The sequence below is a fragment of the Calcarisporiella thermophila genome (genome assembly GCF_041956535.1).
Source record: "Calcarisporiella thermophila strain CBS 279.70 unplaced genomic scaffold VTP21scaffold_16, whole genome shotgun sequence".
NCBI lineage: Eukaryota > Fungi > Calcarisporiellomycota > Calcarisporiellomycetes > Calcarisporiellales > Calcarisporiellaceae > Calcarisporiella > Calcarisporiella thermophila.
In genome coordinates this window covers 248115-270877 of record NW_027192206.1, presented here as the reverse complement: position 1 = coordinate 270877, position 22763 = coordinate 248115, and the positions used below count along the sequence as shown (strand labels likewise).

The window sequence follows — 22763 nt, the reverse complement described above, 5'->3', positions numbered from 1 at the left end:
ACCATCATTATAGATAATTTGTAAGGCATTACTAAAAAGTGGCTAGAAATATAAGATTCAAAATTTGAATCTTATATTTCTAGCCGTCAATTCAAACAATCATTTAATGATCGTTTGAATTGACGGCTTGCATTTGAACATCTTTTGTGACTGATAATTTACTGCGCCTTTTAATGAAAACACGACAAACATCCTTGTAGAGAACTCAGTATCTCGAGGAGAGTTAACATCAAACCAGAAGAACATTAATAATGCTTCGATTTTGGAACAGTTTATCAAGGGGAAGATGCACTGCGATGCAGAATCCCAACACGACACAGCTTTTAGGAGGTATTTTATCTGAGCTATTCGATTTGTGACATTTTTTGAAAATTCAATTTTTATCTGCATTGTATCTCTAGCTGCTTCGACTCTGTCGACAAGACAGACCTGTCTTATACATTCAACAACTGCCACGCATGGTAAGTCTCTTGCATTATGCTTTTTGCATTCTATCCCTCATACCTAATCATATTTTATGATTATCCATTCTTAACCACTGCAGTCGAATCAACACAAAATACGACCACCGCCACCACCCCACTTGCACCCGCCTCATCCACCACTCTAAGCACTACAACTAAAGATCTTGTTAACCGTCTGCGCGATCAGCTGCGCTATTATGCGGTTGTCGAAATTATGGGGCGCCCACTCCTTGTTACAGCACGGGACCAAGTGGTTGTGAACCGGCTACGTGATGTGCAGGTGGGTGACGTGTTGAAACTTAACCGCGTGCGAGAGCTTGGTTCTCGAGACTTCACCATTCGTGGCAGTCCCTATGTGAGTGAAGAGTACTACAACGCAAAGGCCACGGTTATCGAGCATACCAAAGGCCCCATGCTGGAAATCATAAAGAGGAAGAGAAGAAAGAATTATAGGCGCAGAATAACCCACAAGCAAACATATACTGTGCTGAGGATTTCTGAGCTGGAGGTGAATAAGCTTGAGTAAGGGGAGGAGAGGGGAGAAAATATAAAAGAATAGAAAACACTAACCTTTTTTCTCGTGGTTTCTTATGATTTTGATCACCAATTTTTTTTCCTTTCTATTCACTCATTATTTCTTGTAACCTGTTTTCTTTATTAATTTAAAATATGCTGGAGAATCAAGAGATATCTCTGTTACCCAACTATGGATGCAAATGGCGAAATAAGGTGATGTATGCAAGAGTTCCACTCAGCATTTAGCTGGTCCATTCTTTGAATCGACTCGGCAAACCACTCAGGTGAAACTTCGAGAGATCCCTTATGTTGAATGTGCCTTAAAAAAGGAGGCATGTTAAAACGTAATACTACAGTGTTTGCGCTCTAAAGAAATGGTCATATGCTTCATGATAAAACAGATAGAATTTCTGAATGCATAACCACGCTGTTTGCTTTGGAAGCTACAGTAGGTATTTTGATATGACTACTTTTAGCGATTGTCCGAGAAATTTGCGAATAACCGTTTGGGCCAATAGGCAAGTGTGGAAAATCGACAGCGCAATCAATATTCCGGTAGCAAGCCCAAATAAAACTTAACGACTGCCGTAGCTTCGTTAGCCACTGTCAATACCCTTACTTTACCCTTGAGTTCAGCTAAACTATAACCCACGTTTGTAACCTCGGTAACTCTAATCCTGGATTATGAGCTATCTGATCACAGCTTTCAGCTTGCCGTTAATTTAAGTTTTCATCTCCTTTGATCTTATAAAAGATTCTGGGATATCTCCAAACATATCGATAAACAGACGCAAAGAGAACGAGCGCCGGTGATTTTGGGCCTCAAGAAGACGGCCGACAACAATATATACACCAAGTAACGTCAGCTGTGCTCTCCTTTCCAGTCTGTTTACGATAGCGGAAATCCTGAATTCGGACAGAAAGGCCCACGGAAAAACCATCACGCGATGATGGCCGGGTTGTATTAATACCCCATTTTTGCTTTTTACAATTTATGGAATTATTTTGAGCGAAATGTCGGTGGAGGAGTTCTAAGACACAATCTTATGAATAATGGAGAGTGCATGGCAGAGCTAGAGGGGTCAGAGAATTACATCATCATTATAAACCATTAATAATCTAAGAAAGTTGCCATAAATGGAAATCAACGATGACTTTTCGACTATCATCGCAGTGAGAGCAAGACGTGTAATGGATGGTGCAATTGCAGTGCAATTGTTTGCGGTGATAGGGCCAGAACCTCACAAACAGGTGCGCTGGTAAAGGGGAGGGAGAAATCAGTTGGCAGAGGGAGATTTGCGAGCTGGCCGCGACCAGGGCCGAAAAGCTTAAACTATTAGCCCAGTGGGGAGTAGAGGGGAGAGGAGGGCAGGAAGGGAAGGAAGGACAGGCCGGTATGTATCGGGAGATTGCTTAAAATGAATCAAAGGGGGGAGGGAGAGAGGCATCAGGCAATGACACAATTTGCGCGGACTTTCAGATGGCACTCGGGAAGTAATGAGCCGTGGGGAAAATTGTTTTTGAGTCAATCGTTTCAGCTGCGTAACAAAATCGCTCTCAGCCATCCTTCCATCCCTGGCAGCTTTGAGGAAAATAAATCCGTGCCGCTCGTCACCTCGGATTTTCTTTCCGTTCCAGTAGAATGTTTCCTAAAAGCAATATCCGAAGTATCTGATAACACGCAATCGTATTGCCGAGCCTCTGACTAAGTGGTTCTATATAAAGTGCTGCCTCAGCCTTGTCTTCCCCTTTAATTTTCTTTTTTCTTTTTTCACGCTTTACTTATTCTAGAGAAATTAATATCTCAGGCCACCTTCCAGGACTGGACTTTGACACCCTTTTGCATTCTTCCATATCTAAACATGAGCTCTGACTCCAATTCAGACTACAACAGTAACCTGTGGTCCGGGGAGGGCAAACCAAGGCGCTCTACGAAGCGCAAAAGCTATGCCGAGGATGATGACGAGTATGACGACTATAAAGAGATTCGCCGTTCCGCTCGAACGAAGCGCCAAATGGTCACTAAACCTGGAAGGAAACCAATTAATGTATCTGCTGGTGCAGAGCCTAAAGATAAGAATGCGGTGAGTACCCACTTGGAGAAACCTTTGTTTTCTAGGAGCTATTTATTTATTGATCTCTTGTTCTGCTTCCGCTCTATAGAAGCGAAGAATACAAAACCGAATGGCACAACGAGCCTTTCGTGAGAGAAAGGAGAAATACGTACAGGATCTTGAGACCCGTATTAGCGAGCTCGAGCATTGGGAACGCGAGGCGAACCGCCTGCGGGAGGAGAATCTCATGTTGAAAAAACTCCTATCTGAACAAAAAAAAACGCCTACCTCACGATATAGTTCTGTGGAGCCAGAGGAGGAGGAAGAGGAAGTAGGTGTGATGGAGGCCTTGCCAAAGGGGAACCTCTTCACGGATGAGGGAAAGTTGGGCACTGGGAGCCGGGGGGACGAGTGTGACGACGATAGCGATACCTCACAGCTGGACTATGAAGAATTTGTCCCCAAGCCTCTAGAGCTAGACCCGCTCCAGTTTACCCCTGACTCCTTTACTAGCGCGATGGATTCCGACTACGCGCAAACCCCTTCACCGAATTTCCTAATGCACGATCTCGACTTCTTCCCAGATAATCTCGAGAAATCGGATAATACACTGCGGTACTTTCCCGATATGTCACAATCGGTCGACCTCCCTGATGAGGCTATCAAATCCCTCCTCGCCAAACCTGAATGGAAGTCTATGTTTGAAAATCCATCCATGACTCCGGTTACACTCGCCTCCACAGGCAAGACCGGCAGCTTTTTACCCGCACTTGGCATAGATGAGCCAAGAGGGATTTTACCGAAAGAGGTATTGATGTATTGATTTCTATTATTTAAACTTCTCTTTGGGACTGCGGGATTCTTTGGATACCATCCTAGTTGTATAGTTGCTTGTTTTTTCTTTTATCTATTGTCTCTTGTATATTCTTTTTCTGTCTCCTTGTTTATATTCCACACTTTTGGTAGAATTTCTCTCTTCATAGTGATTCAGCTCTCGGCGCATTTCTTGAATCCAAATGGCGGTGTTAATTTTAAGCTTCGTCAATTGCAATCAAATACAGTAAAATAGCTCAACCAAGACTCGGTTAAACATAATTAAAATTCACCGCATTTTCTCTTTTCTGCAAAGGATCTGATGGATGCAGCTTAAAGGTATACAGTTAATTCTATATGCGTTATATTATTTCTATATATGCGACTCTTGAGTCATTGTTACTCCGAGATGAGTCGATTATTAATTCACCGGTAAAATTGATTGACTCTACCGATCCAAGAGAATCTGTCTGTTCTAGAATTCCTATTCAATCCTGCAGGAACCCTGTTGGACTGTGATTTGGCATAATGAAACATCACACAGAGGAATACGAATTCTTCTTCCAGGTTAAAAAAGAAGACCGGGTTTTTCCTATGTGAAGGTGAAATTATCTTGGTAGCAGCTTCATGGTGGAATCCTATCCATAATCATGAAATCTCGAGCGTACCCCTACTGGATATCTTTGCATGTGATGTAGACCATCATGGTCTACATCACTATGAATAATTAAATATAGAGGCACTGTATTTCTGGATCAAAGTAAAAATGCATTCTTTTTAGTGGCAAATTTTCCCCAACTTGTGATCCAGAGGGAAATCTTGAGTTTTATCGAAAGATATCCAACCGATATCCCAATTTATGATTCTCGAGCTCAAGATCAATACTAAATATCGACCGATGTTAATAATACAATAGAAGCTATAATACAACTTTGAAACGGGTTATGAGCTAAGCTTCACTCCAGTATCAAACAAGACCGGAATGGCTATCCGCCTTGATGGCCGCTATCAGGCCGTGAACCGCGTCTATCATTCCGATTACAGAACCCGCAGTGCCTATTGCAACTGCGATGGCGATCCACAATAGCTCATACCACCGGAAACTCCGCCATCCATACAATTTCACATAGAACAGGAGCGGGAAAATAAACACGATTGCACCTTGCGCAACGCTTCCCATCAGCTCCATCACATTCTCGAAATAGGGAATAACGACGGCAATAGTTGCGCATAAGAGAATCGTTAGTATCCTCACGGTAGCGCGTAAAAGTAGCTCTTTTCGGGCAGAATAGCGTACGCGGTTTATGTTTAGACCACCTTCGACTTCGAGAGCGAAGGAGGTGAGGAAAAGGGGAGTTGCGAGAAGCACGTGCGCCGTGATGAAAATGATAGCGACAGTCCGTGGCCAAGCGGCCGGAAGGTTGTTATAGACCGGGTTTGCTGTAGCATTTCCGTACGCAAGGTACGAAGGTATGGCGACACCAAAATACAACACGGATACAAGCATGAGCCCCAGATTGAAAGTACACGTCCATTGCTTTGGCTTGGCCATGGTGCCTTCGACGTGCGGGTAGATGACGTTGCCTCCGTATGCAAAGGCAAAGGTAGAGAGGGCAATAGGCAGCCGCGCTGGGATGAGAAACGCATGTTCTGCATGCTCAGTCTGGAGGCCGTATTCTACCGAGGATACAATCATAACCACGACAACTGTCACTGCTGTGGCAAGTACCCCAAAAAGGCTGTTGCGTTAGGAAAGCACATGTATGAGACTAGGCTTCCTACTGAACTAGAAATTCGAATTCTCACCTGAGGATGGCCACTTCTTTCATGGTTTTGGTAAGAACGAAAGGAACGGCTATGGTGCCAGTAAGTATAAACACCCACGCCTTCATCGATACTGGCACGCCCAGCGGTCCAAGCAGCAGTTGGAAGTTTGTTCCCGAGAGAATAAGGTAAAGGATGGGTGCGCCCAGTTGGATGGTGCAGTTGAAGACGATAGTAAGATATTTGCCTATTTTCCCGAAAGCATGCTCTCCCACCTCTTGATAGCTACTGAGTCGATACTCACTAGTTCCATAGGGATTAGTGGTGTTCAACCTTCAGACCAACCTCTAGACAGATACTCACTTGCCCTTGTAATATAAACACTTGATCAGCACCACCCCCGAATATCCTGCCATGATGTGCGCAAGCGCAAGTAGAATGATGCCGCACCATCCACATTGTTGCACGGCGTGAGGAATACCAAGTGCCCCAGCGCCCGCCACCGCGCACACAACGTTGACAAATGCTGTCCATGATGAGGCGTTACGCTTAGGTGCGTGTGAAACCTTCAGCTGCTTCCCGTTCTCGAGTACAATATCCTCCGAAACGACAGTGGAATCCTCGGACTTTGCGGAGGCTTTCCGCTCAGTAGCATAATCCTGCGGCTTTTCTGCAAGGATCAAATCCAAATGAGATAAGGGGGAGAAAGCGGATGGTCAGCGTATTACCGTTCAATACCTCGACCACTTCCGTTGTCATAGGGGCTGGGTGTCTGTACGAAATAAAAGGTGTGATGGAGCGACAATCGCTAGGAGAAGAGGAGATGGGCGAATATTCCGGGGTTATATTTTGCAGCCCCCTCTTTGGAGTTCCTTTTTAAAGCAACTTTCTCTGTCCTCTCCCCTGGTTAATTATGGTTAAGAGGCGAAGAGCTCAGACGGGCCAGGGTCAAGGCAATCGAGATAATGTCTTCGGAAGGTTTCTATATGTTCTTTTAAAGTAAATGCATTGACCAACAGGCCCTTACGCCAACTACAAACCATGATTGGCGCAACCCACCATTCTGCTTCCTCTAAAACCTTGGAAAAATATCTTTATTAATTTAAAAAAGAACTCGAGTGCTTGTGAAGATTTGCTCTGAGAAAAAAATAAGTCCAAAACCGATTCCGGGCTATTTGTCAGAAAAAATCCGCTATATTTTTTTTTTTTATTTCGAGTGGTACAGCGGACCGTGATGTATCGTTTTATGTCAGTTTAATGACAACTTGGGGTTCAACTGTAGTGACTGTCTCCACTAGGCTGAAAATTACCCATCCAAAACTTCATCATCAAAAAGGGTCCCCCACTCGGTCTTGTTCCCAAGGTAAGATCATCTTGGGAACTCGAGAATCAGAAGAGGTTGGATTATCTCATCTCGGACAAAAAGAGGGATCCGCATATATTGCATTCTCCCTCTAATTATGCTAACCTAACCTATCACCGAATTGATTTCAAATCCTTCAAACTCAGGGAAAACAAGCCATGATTTGTTTGGTACGAAACATGTGAAGGGTTATAATTGAACCGTTTATTATGCAACCCCCTAGAAATATTTGATGCATCTATTTATTTTCTCTTTTGTTCCTCTTGCAATCACCTCGGCTTTTCCTCCTTACCACGGAAAAGTTTAAATATACACAATCCCCCCATTTGCACACATATAGAGTGCATAGATAGAATGATACCAGACAACGTCGTCACTCGGTCCATCCTTCAGCTCAGCACCATTTTCCTCACATCCGTAGCCCCACTAGCCATTGCATATTATATTTATTTCTTTATATTCCATGTCTCACCACTTGCCACCCATTTCTCGCCACCTGTAGTTGCCTTTGTGCATTATGGTCTTGGCTTTGAACTGCTGTTCTATATCTACTTTTACACATCTCGCTCTCGGTATCAGCGGAGGTTAAGATGCCCAGAAATAGACAAGGGCTCCAGGGAAGAGATGATAAGAGGGGTGATGGAGACGGTGAAAGATGACGCACACTCGTGGTTGAGTGGATGGTTCCGCCTGCAGAACGGAAAACCCGCGCGAATTTCGGATATTTATTGGGATAATACTGCTGAATGGTATACCATTATCTTTAGAGGAGTTTTTTTCTGGGTCTAAACCGTATTTGACATTATGTTTGCAACAGGATTTCGTGGGCTTTCTACGGCCGAGATTTGGAACAGCTAAACGAGTGCGAAGAGAAACGGCGTGAGGTAGATGAAATCGTAAAACTCTTGGAGCAGGAGTACAAGTTTAAGTTTGCACCCGGATATAACCAGAAAATCAAATGTTTACGCCTGAATTTTGACCCGGTTAACGCTATCCATCGTCCTTTTGTGTTTTATTCGGTAGGGTTTTCAGGCTTTTAGGCCAAGTGGCAATTTAGGTGTTAACCGTTGTTGGTCTACTTGATAGGTGTTTATTATCTTAAGATACATCGCGGAGTTTCTCCTCCGGTTCATGGGATTTGTAAAGCTTCCTGGAGACGGTGTCGACTCTGGTTACTGGTCGATGACGCTTGACCTCGACCTTAAAGAGGAGACTCGGCAATCCCAAACCTATTGGTATTTGAAGCCGTCCACCTCTACGCAGCAGCAGAAGCCGATCGTCTTCATTCACGGCTTAGGGGTCGGTATCGTCATGTATCTCAATTTCATTCGTAAGATGCGTACCCTTGGTCACCCAATCTTCATCGTCGAGTTACCCTATGTGAGCATGCGTTTGCAGTCTTGCCAGGTGAATGCTTCGGAGACCGCGGCCATGATCGAGACGATGCTGCTTCAACACGGATACACGCACGCCACCTTTGTTGGTCACTCACTTGGGAGTGCTGTGTGTGCATGGAGTCTGAAGCTCTCGCCGAAGATCGTCAGCGGCCTGGTGTTGCTTGACCCAATTTGCTTTCTCTTGCATTATCACGACGTTGCTTACAATTTTGTGTATCGGAAGCCCAAAACCATCACAGAGGTAGGTTACAGTCCGAACTGTGTTCGTGCGCAGAAGCATGTCTCATCAAGTCTATTTTATTCGTTCAAATTAGTTCATTACCTATTTCTTTGCGGCTCGGGAGCTGCACATCTCATATTATATTAGCCGGCACTTTCACTGGCATCAGGCCGCGCTCTTCCCAAAACGGGACACGCTTGAGCCCCTTCCGGTGGGCGGGAAAAACAGCGGGAGCTCAAAAACCGTGGTGTATCTTTCAGAAAAAGATAATATCATCAACTCGCCCAAGGTGTATACATATTTGAAGGAGCTGGGCATCGAAACCTACCTGATGCCCAAGCTTGATCATGCGATGTTCGTGCTCCATCCTGGATGGGAAAATCGCGTGGTGGAGTCGGTGCGCAAAGTCGCTATCAGCTAATGATCCCCCTTATCTATTTTTGTTCCCTTTCTTACGCTATCATTATTGCTATTGTTATTTGTATAGAACCGCTAACTGTAATAACCACTCTGCTATTTTGCTTTGATCTATTGGTTTTTTTTTGCATGGTTTATCGTGTAGAGATTGCCATTTACATATTCTCTAATGCCTCCGTTCTATTCTTATTTCCTTTCTAGCTCTTTCTAATAAAACCTTTTTTCAACGAAAAGACTAACTATGAACAAAGAGTTCAATTATATTGGGCAGCCAGTTAAAAAGGCGACAGGATATGGGGCATTTTCTCCTGACGTACTTTTTGCTGCATTTCTTAAAGGCTATTCCCAAGAGGTACAGGTTGGCTATCAGCATAGTGGAGCAGGGTATATGGGGAGACAGAATCATATTTCTTCAATAAGTATTTAGAATAGGTATCTATTTAGGGTTGAATGTCAATAAATTTGACTTGGAAAAGTGTTCCAGCCTTACCAATTTCTCGCGTTGGAAAACTCGCTCTCCACCTCCAAGAGCATGGCCGCGATTTTCTTTCGATTATTTCCCATAGTTAAACAGCTGACGTGCCGCTCCCACCATTCCTCCCGCCAAGTCCACCGTCTCACTCATTCTTCTTCAGCTGCAGCATCCGCATCAACACATTCAACTTCTAATTCGAGGGATGAACTTGCTCAACTCCAACATCTCGTTGATCGTCTAAATACCGTCAATTCCTCGATAGAGAAGAAGGAGATTCTGCGCGAATACCCTGAGAGCCTGCCACTTCTTCGGCAAATTTACGACCCAGCACTCAATTTTAACGTCACTTCCGCGCGGCTTGTAGGATTTCAAAAGGAAAAGAATTTCAATATTCCAGAAGATACACCGCAGTTTAAATCGCTGGGTAGCCTACTTGCTGCTCTGAGCCTACGGGAAATTACTGGCCACAAAGCGCTCTACGCAATATCCGCTTTTCAAATGAGATTCTGTGGCAATGATGAGAGACGGCGGGATATATTCAACAAAGTGCTGGATAAAAATTTAAAGACTGGGTGCTCCATTGCAACTATCAATGAGGTTTATCCAGGCACCATACCACGTTTCCATGTTTCACTCGCGCACTCGTTTGACGAGAAGAAAGATCGCCATATAGAGGGTTGGTTTTCTTCCCGCAAATTGGATGGGGTGCGATGCTTGATATCCGTGGACTGGGATCTACCCAACCCCCAGGTCTTGAATGTGTTGACCTATTCAAGAGGAGGCAGACGATTCAAAAGCCTAGGAAAGGTGGAGTCTGCGGTGGCAATGACGATGCGGCGGTGGTGGGAGAGCAAGCAAGGAGAATTCTTCCGGTTAGTGAAGAAGGATTTCGATATATATAATAAGGAGGAGAATGCTGGGGAGTGGAAGTATGGATTTGTGCTTGACGGGGAAATTTGCGTGCTGAAGCGTTCTGATTCCGGGCTAGAGGAGGATGACTTTCAGATGACCGCGAGCGAGGTGATGAGACAGGACCATACTGTACAACAGCCGACATTTTTTGCTTTCGACATCTTGAGCAAGGTGGAGTTTGAGAGGCGGAAAGGGATTCGGCTGTTCTCGAAGCGACTGGAGTTTCTACAGGAAGTGATCGGGAAACATGGGGGTGAGCTACTGAGAATAGTCGAGCAGACACCAGTACAGAGCAAAGCGCATTTGGAGGAGTTGGTACGACAGGCAGACAAGGGTCGGTGGGAGGGTTTGATTTTACGAAAAGACGCGGCTTACAAAGGGAAGAGAAGGTAAACGATTAAACAGCAGTTTTTGCTGGTCTTTATGGCGTGATAAATTGATTAACGCGTATGTCTTTTTTGGTTCAGTCGGGATATCCTCAAAATCAAGCACTACACCGACCAAGAATTTATCGTCCACGACATTGTCACTGGGGTTATGCGTATCCCCGAGAATGGCAGTTATGCCGAGCGCAACGTGTTGACAAGCGTGATCATTTATTATAAGGGTTTGTATTCGCTTTACTGGACGTGTTCCATATGCCGCCTCATTTCCATGGTCACACTGCTCTTGTTATAGGCAATAAAGTCAATGTTGGGTCGGGGTTCTCGATCGAGGAGCGCCTTCGCTACGCACAGGACCCATCGCTCATACTCGGCAAGCAGATCACGGTTCAGTATTTTAGTGAGACCAACCAAAGTAAGCGCAATGCTTCTCTGCGATTTCCCGTCGTGAAGAAAGTGTGGGAGTCGGGGAGGCGGGATGTCTAAAACCCTACAGGAAAAATATCGAATTGAATTTGTGACTGTCCCTTGTCTTTTGGAGATAAAAGTCTTCGCTTCTCTGGAGCAACAACATTGGACTGAAATTCAAAATGGACAAAGCAGCAGAATCTACTGGTGCATCATCTGGTAGTGTTGCTTTTACTATGTATTATACCACTCTTCATCTTACTCATCCGTGATTCTAGAGGAAGATCTCCAATTCATGCGCCTAGCGGTCGATCAGGCCAATCTCTCAGAGCCAGTGGACACTGCCTATTGTGTCGGCGCCATTCTCGTACAGCCGACCACTGGCCATATTTTATCCACTGGGTTTTCGCGTGAACTTCCCGGCAATACCCATGCAGAAGAATGTTGCTTCCTGAAACTCAGCGACAGCTCCCTTGCCCATGGAGCCACCCTTTACACAACCATGGAGCCATGTAGTCTCCGCTTGTCGGGGAAACGGTCATGTACAGATCAGATTCTGGAAATGAAAGTAGGAAGAGTAGTTATTGGGGTACGGGAGCCTCCAACTTTCGTGAACTGTGAGGGCGTGAAGATTTTGACGCAGAAGGGCATTGAGGTGGGATTTGTGGGAGAGTTGGAGAAAGAGTGTCTCTGGCCTAATAGACACGTTTTAGAAAAGCAATAAACGCGGAGTGAGATTGTTTATCGTGTTTACGCGTATATCTAGACATGCCCTTGTGTTTCTTATGTGTATTGCTGAGAGAGAGGTATAGGAATTGGCATGATACCAGTCAATAAATTAGGTTGATTTTTCAAACAAACCTGGTTGGCCGAGTTATAAAGAAAAGTGAAGAGAGACACACGATTCTTTTGAGGAGGGCTAGCAATACCAGCATTTCTCGACGGCTCCTACTATTTCATATTCATAAACCACTATTCCAGACTTATTTCTTAGGCTATGACCATTTTCAATAAAATACATATTGCGATCGCAAAGCCACCCAATATGCACCAAAAACTTACTTGGTAGTCAAAAAGAAAGATCGAGGTCATTCAGAATTTAATAAATCTACAAAGATGAGTTCAACACGACCATCCCGCGAGGATCGCAATTTCCGGTACGCATCCAGCGAAAATGAGCGATTAAAACGTGCACTGTTACAACCAGTACAAGCATGGTACTAATTTCACTCTCTTCTCCGGCTGGTTGCAATGTCAGAGGAAACGATTAACATTAAGACATATTTTTTACCAAAAGGGAAAAGAAGTGGACTGCATCCAAGAACGGGAAGAATTTTCAGGTGTTTAAATGGGTTAAATGTAGGCAGATTTCTTAATGCTATGTTATCACGGGTTCAATTTCATAATTCAAGGATTTGATTTTTTTTTTTTTCTTTATTTTCTTCCTCAATATCTCAGCTGATCGACAACTAAGCTTCGATGATGAAGAAGAGGAAGGAATTGTACCGCAGGTAGATCAGCAAGTAGAGGTGAGCTGTGCATGCGCAATGGCCTCATTAATCAGTTGCTCATTTTATTTATACTATACTGTGCTTAGGCTGCCACAACCCCACACTTGCAAAATGATGCCTTACAATCCAAGCCTCTAGTAGACGGAACAATATCCACTAATGGCGTGACAAACACAAGTACCGCTACCCCTAGCACAGCCGCTAATGAGCTCAATGAACTTTCCACCTCCGCTAATACCACCAATCTCGCCTCAAAATCGCCCACCGCTTTAGCCAATGCTGCTCCTCCTCCACCCTCTGACGCTAACACTGAGGAACGCGTACGCACACCGGGTCTAGAGGACGTGTCAGACGAAGAAATCTCCCAGCCCGCCACATCCCGTGCCCAGAGCTACGCCCCAACCCCACAAGCTTTTGATACTGGGAGGCGCGTGGATGATGATATGGAGGAAGGAGAGACACCGACAGGGGTTCGGTTCACCGGAGTCGAAAGCGAGACACCCCGAGCAGAGGGCGAGGATGATGAGGAGGGCAGTGGGAGTGCATACGGGTTTGGCGACGCGACCCGCGAGGGCACCCAAGAAGGAGAAACACCGAGGACATCATAGAGGGCAATGGATAATATAAACTTCAGTGAATGTATCTTGGAATAAATAGCGACTGTTTTCAGCTTAATACTGAACGCATGGAATCAAGATAACATACGCCATCGTTGAGTTTATTGAGTATTTATTAAAGATAGGGAAACGGACGAATGAAACTGCAAAGATAAATTAACAGTAAAACAAAACATGAACGATATACTCCTAATATAACAGAGATAAACTTAGGAATAGTAATAGAACAGGTTGAACAAACATCTAAAGCATAATGGAACGAAAAATTAATGAGGGCCAACAAAAGCGCGAAGAAGCGAAATAGAAAAACTTCGACAATAGAGTCATAAAGGCAGGATATATTAGAAATGGTTATTGAAAAGGAAACTAGCAAATACAGAGATAGGGTGGGCATGCACTCGTCTTCACTCGTCAATGGCCGTGGTTTGTAGTTTCGGTACTACAAAAGCGTTCTTCACCGTAGAGGTATTATTCTCGGCCGATGACTTGGCAGGTAAAATCGTAAACTGCGATAAATCCTATAGTAGAGGCGGGGGTTAGTAAATAAGGAGCCAAAGTCCTTGCCCTACTGCCCCATTTACCATATTTTGCAAAGAGGAGAGCGCACTCCGCAACTTCCTCTTCTTCTTCTTCTTTGAATCATCCGTGTCCTGCTCCTTTTCTGCAGTCGGGGCGGGCACCTTAGCTCCGTTTTCTTTTGCTTCTTCATTCCCATTAGTCTGCTTCTTTCTCTTCTTTTCCTTGTCGGTGATCGCCGCCACTTTTTGCTGCTTATCGTCCCCAAGTACTTTTGTCTTTCCTGGTGCCTCCTGTTTGGCCGTGAGGTGGTTTGTCTTCTTTCTTTTCATAGTGGTGTCAGTAAGGCTCGAGAAGAGAACAGGTTGGGGAGAAGTAGGACGACGACTCTGAGCTGCAACACATATTTCAGCTGACATGATAGGCGGGAAGGCGTTGTGAGCAGAGGAGGAGAGAGAGCGATCTAATTCGGGCCTCTTGGGAGATTTAGCCTTGTCTGTTTGCGTTGGGATGGGGGCAGATTTACTAGCATTCAGGAGCTCCGTAGGCTCTTTTGCTCTGCGCTTAGATTTGTCGCCAGCCTTCTTCTTGGAAGCCCTAGGTCCAAAGTCGAAATCGAATGACATCTAGTAATCAAAAACGATGAGTTTACTATGCGGTTTTGAAGCAGGGTTTGGAGGACTCACATCAAGCTCCTCTGAAACCTTGGAGCTCTGCTTTGGAGTTTCACGCTTGTTCTGCTCTTCACAATCCTGCGACCAATCTTGCTTGTCCTTGGTGATATCTGTAGCAACGGACCCCTCTTCTCCCCTACTCTCCTCAATTAATTGAGCGGCAGTAGTATTGTGTACCTCATTCTCAGATACATTTCGAGTTGGCTTGTTATTTACGCGCTCAGACAAATCTTTCTCCTTGGACATCGATTTCTCCTTTGCGATCGATGGCTTTTCTTTTGCTTGTTTCGGCTTTGCATTTCGGACTCTTATTTCCGGCTCAGGCTCACCATCACTAAATCTATTTAGACCCTCGTTAACCCCCACCTCAATCAAGGTCTAATGGAGAAAGTAGCAAATATTGAGCGTCAAAATGTCAGAGTCGTTCTAGGATCAACATGAATAGGCAATATACCTGTCTAGCTCGAGTCTCTTCTCCAAGCCTCTCATTCAGCATCCGCTCTTTCGCCCTCCACTCCTTTCGTTCCCGTTCCCTTGTCTCTCTCTCCCACGTAAGGTCCTCTTCCAGCTCTTTCAATCTCCTTTGCAGCTCCGTATATTCACGGTCGTGTACTGTCTCCATCCTTTGCAGCTTGTGCTTCAGCTCTTCACACTCTCGCACCACCTGATTCCTTTCCTGCTCAGTCGTCAGGCGCGCAGCCTTTTCCTTCTCGAGCTCCTCTTGTGTCTGAGCTACCTGTTCTTGCAGTTTTTCCAGTTGGCTCTCAAGCTCTTTGCGGATGTTGCACTCGGACTGGAGTGCAACATGATGCTCAGACTGATCGCGACTGAGCAAGGCTTCGAGATTATCTCTTTCCGCCTCTAGAGTTTCGATCTGTTCATCTAACTGTTCTGCTTTTTGGAGAAGATCTTCCTGGATATTTTTCAGCATTTGCAGATCTCCCTATTTTAAAAAAAAAAAGCCAATTTCTATTAGCAACCGTGATGTTATTTTAGAAAAAACATTACAAACCTTTAATTTTTCATTTTCGGCTTGGAATTTATCACGTTCACAGTCTTTGAGAGCTACAATGTCAAAACAAATTTAATGAACAGTTAGCGGGGAAAGCGGACAAGCACGCTCTTCTTACGAAACTTACTAAGATCTACTTCTGCTCTCCTGATCTTCTCACGGGTCTCCACGAGCTGCATGGAAAGCACCGAAATCTCGTGCGCATGGCTTGCTTCCAACAACTGGATTTTCTCCTTCAGCTAATCGCATCGGATAACATATAAGACGGCGGCAGGTGTCAAGAAATAAAGGAGCAACTTACCTGACTACGCTCGACCTTTAGGCTCTCATATTTCTTCCGCGTCACCTCATTTTCCTTGCGCAAAGTCTCCTTCGTATCCGCCAGCCGCTTCTCGGTCTCCTCGCAGGTCTTCGCCTGCTCCTCCACTTGGACCTGTAAACGCTGCATCTCACCACGAAATTCATAGTAATAGAAAACTCGGGAGTCAATGATGTTTTTTATCCCTTCCCGATAGCGGATTTTTGCAAGGTCGGATGCAAATTCGAGAGCGTGTATAACGTCGGGAGGAGGTGGCGACGGGTGCACCTCGAGATTGATGAAAAATGCTGTACGCGTATGGGCGCCCATATAAGAGGCCCCCAGCTTGGTGAGGAGTGAGTCCTCGAGAAGCGTGGCAGTGCAGTGAGCAGGTTGCGATTCAGCAGTAACCAAGGCGCGGAATTGTTCGAATGATTTGGAAAGTGGGGCCTGTGATTGTATGGGGCGAACGCCCATAATGGTTGAGTTGAAGCGGGGGCAACCAAGATCTGTCTGTAAAAGGTGCGATTACCAGAAACACGTCAAGCAAATGATCTCTACGGAAGCTACAAGTGTAAGAGATGGCTCACCAGCACAAAAGTTCCAGCAATTGACTGTGCTCCCAGCATTTCAAATCGAAAGATTAGAATATAGGGCAGGGAGGAGCCATGCTTAAGCATCTCCTCGAGCGAATCGAGGGTGTCACTCCACCGAAGCAATGCATCCAATCCATCTCTCGCAAAATCTTGATCTATAATGGTCGAGAAACAAGCAATTAGATACCGGCTAGAAGTAGAAAATGAAATGAAACATTACCGCTTATTGCTCTATCGTTCATAAGATTTACCATTTTTATATCCGAGAATCCTACATAGCTATTCAATTGATAAAACGTTTGGTGACTAATAATAACCCATCTCGTATAGAAGATACAAACCCAAATGCCAGCTTCACATTGTTAGGAAGTTGACGTTTAACGATTTGAAGAGTGGTATGCGCTATTTTCATTCTAAACATAATATTAATTTAAGCATCCTAGAGGCAAATAATATTGGTACAAAATGCAGGAAAGCTTACCGATCGTATTTCACGCTCTTAGTCATTGCAGCACCCAGCTGAAAGATCGAAGCAGAATAACCTATTGATAATCCAATTAAAAAACGAAATTACATATATATCAATATTAAAAATGGAATCTAGTGGCATAAGTTACCTCTCAAACACATTTTTATCATATCCTCTATTATTTTAGAGCTTGAAAACCCAGTGGCGGTCGTGTCATTGGGTGGAACGACCTTATTAAAGTGATAGCTTTTGCTATTGTATTAAATAATAAAGATTTCATTAATAGAATTGTAAGAATTTCCATCAAAGCTAATCAAGGAAAAGGACCCTAACCTTGTATCTGGATCGGCATTAGAGCCATGGCGTGCAAGGGTGACTGTGCGCCCATCCTTGGACCATTGCAAACATGCATCCTGAGAGGCAGGCCTCTGGTGTAAAAGAAGAAATACTTCTGATTGGGCTACTTTCATTTTCTCATATGCTTTTAGGAAAGTCGCTTGCGAAAACAAGGGTGGAATTAAGCCTCGTTCGAAAATAAAAAGGAGACAATAAAACCTCTACAATCTCTATACAAAGTGTGGGCAACAATTGAATTGTATAATAAAGTGCGAGGAACGCGTTTCTCGACGCGACTACATTTTTTGTTGACGTCACGCGAGGGAAATGACAAATTTCCCTATCGGGTAGGCATATAGACAAATGACCAAAAATATTGAAATCAAAGAGTTGCACGCAAGTACGATGAAGAGAGAAGGCGGAGATAATAAAAAAGAGGAGTAGAAAAAAAAAAAAGAAATCGAACTATATGGACGCATGTAAGTGTATAAGGGGTACAAAATGGAGTGAATAAAATAATAAAACATCCCAGGCATTAATAGACTCTAGTATATTCATCCTCCGGCTCGCTCTCCTCGCCACCATCTGGCCTAAACCCTCTCCCCTCCGGGGATTCGATTTCTTCGGCAACGGTCACGCTTCTCTCACGACTTTTTCGCTCAGCTTCTGTAAGTGCCCACCGAAACACCTCTGGGTTATAGGGGAAACTCATTCCATCGCCAATGGAATTCGCTACCGGAACGAACCATAGCCAGCATGGACGACCCATCACGCTAACCCAGTTCAGCTTTCGACCCAAATCCCACAGTCCCACCACCCCACTTGTAGCAATAGTATATGAAAAGGACGTTGCGGCAACGTGCAGGTATATGGGTTGATTTTCGGCAAGGGCTTCGATGGTTGTTTTGTTAATAAGAGTGTAGGTAAGGTGCATGGCGGTAAAGCCGGTGAGGAGTAGAGCAAAAATCCCCGCTCTAAAAGCAGTAAATTGAGGTATGAGTGTTAGGTAATGGCCGGAAATAGAGGGAGCAAAATCAAGATGCTTACAGCAGACACAAAAGAATAACAAGTACATTCATTTCACCGGTCTGTTCGAAATCTTGCGCAACCTCAACAGCAGTCGTGGCCACAGTAAACACACATAAAATAGCGGTATAAAGGATGAAAAGGACGAACAGTTTATAATTGCCAAAGCCAATACAGCCGTTAATCCTTGAGAGGTCAATGTTTAATAAAACGAACTAGTGATGCCTATAGAATAGAAAGGTGTCTTACCAAGGACAATGACTAGAGAATTGACCGAGAGACATTTGATTAACTTTAAGAACAAGAATAAGGAGAATCCATCGGAAACGGGAAGCCTACTTACTGATCCATCTTTAAGACGCATTGTTCACATTCCGAGCAATGATGGCAACGATCCGGTTTGAAGCACTGACAAATGGTGCAAAAGCGGGATTGCCCATCACGTTTGCAAACACGCAATGTGGGCATAGACACGTCCACGGAAGGTATTGCGGGTAGGAGAGAAGAGTGACTGCCGCCTGTGGTTTGACATGTGAGCGGTGAGGATGAAAGGTCTGGATTCATATGGCGTTGAAGTCGCGATCGAGGAGGCTATATATCGAAATAATTATGCTACTTGAGCTAGGTCCATATGCATCGAAGTGGAAACCATTACTTACTCTCCGAGGGTGGCCAGGCTCGCGAAGCGCTGTCCGTACAAAACAATATAGTGCTAGCAAAAATAGAACATTGAACACGATAATATACGAGACTGAGAAGCATGCAAAAAGATATTCAGGATTAGGCGACATTTCGATTGATCATCGAGTATAAAAGATAATACTCCACTTGCTTGGCCTTTTTTTCCTGCCTCCAAGATGCGTGCTATCCCATGAACAGAAGAAGGGATCGTGTCAAGCCCAATTTGAGTTGCAATTTAGAACGCAAAAGCCTACCGCATATGCGACCATTGTAAACTACAAAACCGTAGATGAAGAAAGCCACCACACACACTGGTAAAAACAGGGCAAGCGTTTTCTTCGCCTTAGTGGGCATGGTCTAGCAATTCAAGGAGGTGAATCAGGCGTTCTAGTGATGTGATTAAGATGCAGAACGAAAGCGTGTCAATAAGTCTCCAAAAACAGATGCGCTTGCGGTGCTATTTGGGTTGGCATATCGATAAAGAAGCGGGAGGAGGGAATAGAAAAACTATAAAGAGGGAGACGCGACACAACTATAAAAAAGCACATTTCTTGCTGGAGAAAATTGGTACACTGTCAAAGCTCTACCCGCAGCCTCGTGCTGTGGCCGTGAGATCATTGAGAAATTAAGTCACAAGGGACTGCTCGGTTCGACTCGAGCAGGATTCGGAACAGAGTGGCTAAACTCATGCACGGCCCTCAGAACCTTCAATGTCCCCACGGTCTATTGCGAAATTAAATAGACCCACTACGACGTTACAGGTCACGGTCGCTTTTACACAAGCAGGGTTCAGAGAAGTAATCAAAAGAAATAGAATAGTTTGGCTCGTCAATTTAATCCGAACATAGATTTAAATGATCCTTTCGCGCGAGAAAAAAAAGGAGCGGTGTCACAGATATTTTCGTGATGGGAGAACCCTCAGGTATGTTGAGATACACATCGCACTTGATCATATTTCTTGTTTTTATGTCGTCAAAACAAGTCGCGGTGTTTAGGGAGACAATTCAGCAACTGGCAGACTAGCAGACTGCTTGAATCGAATTTATTCAGAGAAATATATATTTATATATGTCAAACAATGCTCGTGTAATATATCGAAAGAACCATCACGCGTCTATCTTCTGCACAGTGTTCACCTTCGACTTGAAGGTGCTAATCACCTGGGCCGGGTCATTGGCACCGAAAATTGAACTTCCTGCCACAATCACATTAGCACCAGCATCTGCTGCCTGGTCAATTGTGTCTAGTGCGAGACCCCCATCCACCTCAATATCAAGGTTGGGGAACTTTTCGCGAAGCGCCTTGACCTAACATGTAGAATCATCTGGGTAAGTAATGGGCAAAGTGAATAGTCCGGGATTGATCTATTTACCTTGGGCATGCATTCAGCCATGAACTTTTGTCCACCAAATCCAGGCTCCACCGTCATTACAAGGACCATGTCGACCTTGTCAGCGATATCGTAAACCGATTCGATGGGTGTTTTGGGTTTGACAGCAACGCCAGCCTTCATACCTTTCGCATGGATCATGTCGATAAGTTTGCTGGCATCCTCTGAAACGACAATAATCAATCATAGGGTTTAATGTTACTAGTGTTGTGGTGTAATGTCGGTAACAAAACAAGCTTACTTGTTGCTTCAATGTGGAAGGTGTACATCGATGCACCGGCCTTTGAAAAATCCTCTACCCACTAATATGCACACATGAGACTTGAGTATTAAGGAGAGCAGATATAATGGTTTGTGCTTCCAAACCTTCTCGGGCTCCGAGACCATAAGGTGGCAGTCTATACATGTCATCAGGATCCAATGAGCAATTATTTTCTATACTCTATACCAACAGCTAGCACCATTCTTACCTAGAAACGCGTCTGTGTGCTTCCGCAATGACTTGATAACAGGAGCACCAATGGTGAGGTTTGGAACAAAATGGCTGTTTATCAAACAAATTACACATTAGCATAAAAATCAGTTTTGGACTGATTGGCAGTTGGCTTGTTCGATGCAACTTACCCGTCCATGACATCTGAAATTCAATGAGAACATGAAAGGCAAAACAGTGAGAGACCATTAGTGATTTTAGAGGAAACATCCGCAATTACCCATATGTAGCCAATCAGCCCCATGCTTTCGCATTCTTTCCACCTCAATATGGAGCTGCGAAAAATCGCCGGAGAGAACGGAGGGTGCAATTTTGGCAACTGGCATGTTGGATAGTTGAAAGTTCTCGAGAAAAAAAAGGCCAATGTCAAAGGTGGGCAAAAGTGTGAGATAGAATCAATACGTCATTCAACCTAACGGATTTCAGAAACATAAGGTCCAAGGCCATACGTTTTAAAACCGAGGAAATCTCATTCAGCAGCAGCCCGAAGCCTTCTCCCATTTTTCAAGCCAAGACACTCACACGGGGCTTCCACTACATACCTGGTCGTTCACGATCGAACAACATGGTTTGGGCTTCTAGTCTTGAGATTTATTATAGGACTTCGCATAAACGAATATTAGCATTAAAAAATGGGATATGAAAATAAAACTAGTAATAAATACAGTGCAATATCAATCAATGGTGCATATAAATAGAAATAGAGAAGAGCTAGTAATAGTGCTGTCCACCTATTCTTCTTTTCCTTCAACCTTCTTCTTCTCATTCTCATTCTCAATGCTGTTGTCTTGAGATGTCTTCTTGGAGCTATTGTTTGATAGAAGGAAAACGGAAGCCCATCTACTCAAAAATATTGTCAGCATGACGGCGCTCGCCAATGCTTTTCCATCCTCCACAGAAAGTAGATTTGCATAGGAAGATATTGCATATACAGTTGTAGTAGAGAACGCAGCGAAGAGACCTATGGAGGGTGTGCGCACCTCGCGAGGAACACCAAAGCGCCACACTGGCTCGTCCATGCGCAAGGCATCGAACCATAGACCCCCTCCGCATCCTGTCACCGTCCCGCAAAAAATCATAGCAACGAGACTGCGAGATAACCGAGGGGCAACGTCTTTTATTGTGCGACAGCCATCCACGCCAAAGGAAGTAACTGCGTCCACCCCGCAAAGAACGTCGGCCACCGTGAGCACAAACTCAAGGGGTGCCTTCGGAATGGTCTCAAGAAGGGTATAAAAGGATGGAAGGTATTGGACGGCAAAATAGACTAGTCTATTACAATGAGAATCAAATCTGTCGATATAAGCTAAACAATTCGAAAGGGGATGGAATCGATCCAACATTACATGTAAGGCGGCAGCACTTCATTAGACCCCAACCACCCTGGAGACACCCCAAAGATGATGCTGCATGTAGTACTTCCTCCTAATGCTGCGGTCAATACAGCAAATAATCCTTGCAGCCACCCTATTTCACGTCGCACGCCCTTCGAATCCACAAGACGTCGGAAATCTATGGCAACTCGGAAAGCATGAAGGATGGTGAGTATCTGCCATGGGGGGAGAGGCTCCGGGAGATTCAGTGCATAGAGCGCCGTAAGAGTATGAGAGAAAGTGGAAAATATGGACATTTTATGTAAGGGGGGTAAAGCGATATGGGAGATGATTGAGTGAGTTATGGATTGGGGTGATAACGGTCCCCATTTTCGGGGCTTGAATTCAAAAACGCGAAAAGACGCGCTTCCCAAGAGATCAATGCCTCCACTCGCCACAGGAATATGCGAATGGCATTGCCAAAGCCAGCATAGCCTATGTGGGGACATGTAACAGTGGCTCGTTTTAAATGCATATGTGAAAATAATGATATGAAAAAATGAGATCTCTTCATATTTGCTCTAAATAAACGATAATCCATGAGAAATGCACTTTCCAAATTACACTTCCCAAAGCAAAATTTTA

General features: G+C 44.4%; 11 protein-coding genes across 11 annotated transcripts; 6 read left to right on the top strand and 5 right to left on the bottom strand.

The window, feature by feature from the left end:
* Window positions 1-251: 251 nt before the first annotated feature.
* On the top strand, window positions 252-990 carry VTP21DRAFT_3022 (mitochondrial 54S ribosomal protein bL21m; the record flags this gene model as incomplete). The annotated part of the gene is made up of 3 exons (XM_069393280.1): window positions 252-330; window positions 402-461; window positions 545-990. 3 exons carry the CDS (start codon window positions 252-254, stop codon window positions 988-990), a joined length of 585 nt encoding a protein of 194 aa, XP_069249632.1.
* Window positions 991-2842: 1852 nt separating this feature from the next.
* VTP21DRAFT_3021 (uncharacterized protein) lies at window positions 2843-3857 on the top strand (the record flags this gene model as incomplete). The annotated part of the gene is made up of 2 exons (XM_069393279.1): window positions 2843-3064; window positions 3144-3857. 2 exons carry the CDS (start codon window positions 2843-2845, stop codon window positions 3855-3857), a joined length of 936 nt encoding a protein of 311 aa, XP_069249631.1.
* Window positions 3858-4814: 957 nt separating this feature from the next.
* VTP21DRAFT_3020 (uncharacterized protein) lies at window positions 4815-6370 on the bottom strand (the record flags this gene model as incomplete). Its single annotated transcript, XM_069393278.1, has 4 exons — window positions 4815-5586; window positions 5654-5914; window positions 5975-6281; window positions 6340-6370. The coding sequence occupies 4 exons, from the start codon at window positions 6368-6370 to the stop codon at window positions 4815-4817; spliced, it is 1371 nt and encodes a 456-aa protein (XP_069249630.1).
* A 958-nt stretch (window positions 6371-7328) lies between these two features.
* VTP21DRAFT_3019 (uncharacterized protein) lies at window positions 7329-9012 on the top strand (the record flags this gene model as incomplete). The annotated part of the gene is made up of 4 exons (XM_069393276.1): window positions 7329-7723; window positions 7792-7993; window positions 8061-8612; window positions 8686-9012. 4 exons carry the CDS (start codon window positions 7329-7331, stop codon window positions 9010-9012), a joined length of 1476 nt encoding a protein of 491 aa, XP_069249629.1.
* A 528-nt stretch (window positions 9013-9540) lies between these two features.
* On the top strand, window positions 9541-11264 carry VTP21DRAFT_3018 (uncharacterized protein; the record flags this gene model as incomplete). Its single annotated transcript, XM_069393275.1, has 3 exons — window positions 9541-10784; window positions 10863-11002; window positions 11074-11264. 3 exons carry the CDS (start codon window positions 9541-9543, stop codon window positions 11262-11264), a joined length of 1575 nt encoding a protein of 524 aa, XP_069249628.1.
* A 104-nt stretch (window positions 11265-11368) lies between these two features.
* On the top strand, window positions 11369-11910 carry VTP21DRAFT_3017 (uncharacterized protein; the record flags this gene model as incomplete). The annotated part of the gene is made up of 2 exons (XM_069393274.1): window positions 11369-11405; window positions 11465-11910. 2 exons carry the CDS (start codon window positions 11369-11371, stop codon window positions 11908-11910), a joined length of 483 nt encoding a protein of 160 aa, XP_069249627.1.
* A 392-nt stretch (window positions 11911-12302) lies between these two features.
* On the top strand, window positions 12303-13305 carry VTP21DRAFT_3016 (uncharacterized protein; the record flags this gene model as incomplete). The annotated part of the gene is made up of 4 exons (XM_069393273.1): window positions 12303-12403; window positions 12484-12545; window positions 12645-12715; window positions 12784-13305. 4 exons carry the CDS (start codon window positions 12303-12305, stop codon window positions 13303-13305), a joined length of 756 nt encoding a protein of 251 aa, XP_069249626.1.
* A 413-nt stretch (window positions 13306-13718) lies between these two features.
* VTP21DRAFT_3015 (uncharacterized protein) lies at window positions 13719-17349 on the bottom strand (the record flags this gene model as incomplete). The annotated part of the gene is made up of 13 exons (XM_069393272.1): window positions 13719-13832; window positions 13896-14456; window positions 14517-14882; window positions 14959-15447; window positions 15517-15569; window positions 15644-15755; window positions 15818-16327; window positions 16405-16565; window positions 16631-16689; window positions 16752-16823; window positions 16892-16952; window positions 17028-17131; window positions 17213-17349. The coding sequence occupies 13 exons, from the start codon at window positions 17347-17349 to the stop codon at window positions 13719-13721; spliced, it is 2799 nt and encodes a 932-aa protein (XP_069249625.1).
* Window positions 17350-17750: 401 nt separating this feature from the next.
* On the bottom strand, window positions 17751-19276 carry VTP21DRAFT_3014 (uncharacterized protein; the record flags this gene model as incomplete). The annotated part of the gene is made up of 7 exons (XM_069393271.1): window positions 17751-18189; window positions 18263-18427; window positions 18491-18502; window positions 18585-18832; window positions 18901-18992; window positions 19070-19105; window positions 19177-19276. 7 exons carry the CDS (start codon window positions 19274-19276, stop codon window positions 17751-17753), a joined length of 1092 nt encoding a protein of 363 aa, XP_069249624.1.
* A 752-nt stretch (window positions 19277-20028) lies between these two features.
* VTP21DRAFT_3013 (uncharacterized protein) lies at window positions 20029-21131 on the bottom strand (the record flags this gene model as incomplete). The annotated part of the gene is made up of 7 exons (XM_069393270.1): window positions 20029-20229; window positions 20295-20476; window positions 20554-20614; window positions 20679-20710; window positions 20783-20856; window positions 20937-20949; window positions 21026-21131. 7 exons carry the CDS (start codon window positions 21129-21131, stop codon window positions 20029-20031), a joined length of 669 nt encoding a protein of 222 aa, XP_069249623.1.
* Window positions 21132-21536: 405 nt separating this feature from the next.
* On the bottom strand, window positions 21537-22435 carry VTP21DRAFT_3012 (uncharacterized protein; the record flags this gene model as incomplete). Its single annotated transcript, XM_069393269.1, has 2 exons — window positions 21537-22077; window positions 22152-22435. The coding sequence occupies 2 exons, from the start codon at window positions 22433-22435 to the stop codon at window positions 21537-21539; spliced, it is 825 nt and encodes a 274-aa protein (XP_069249622.1).
* Between the last annotated feature and the right edge of the window lie 328 nt (window positions 22436-22763).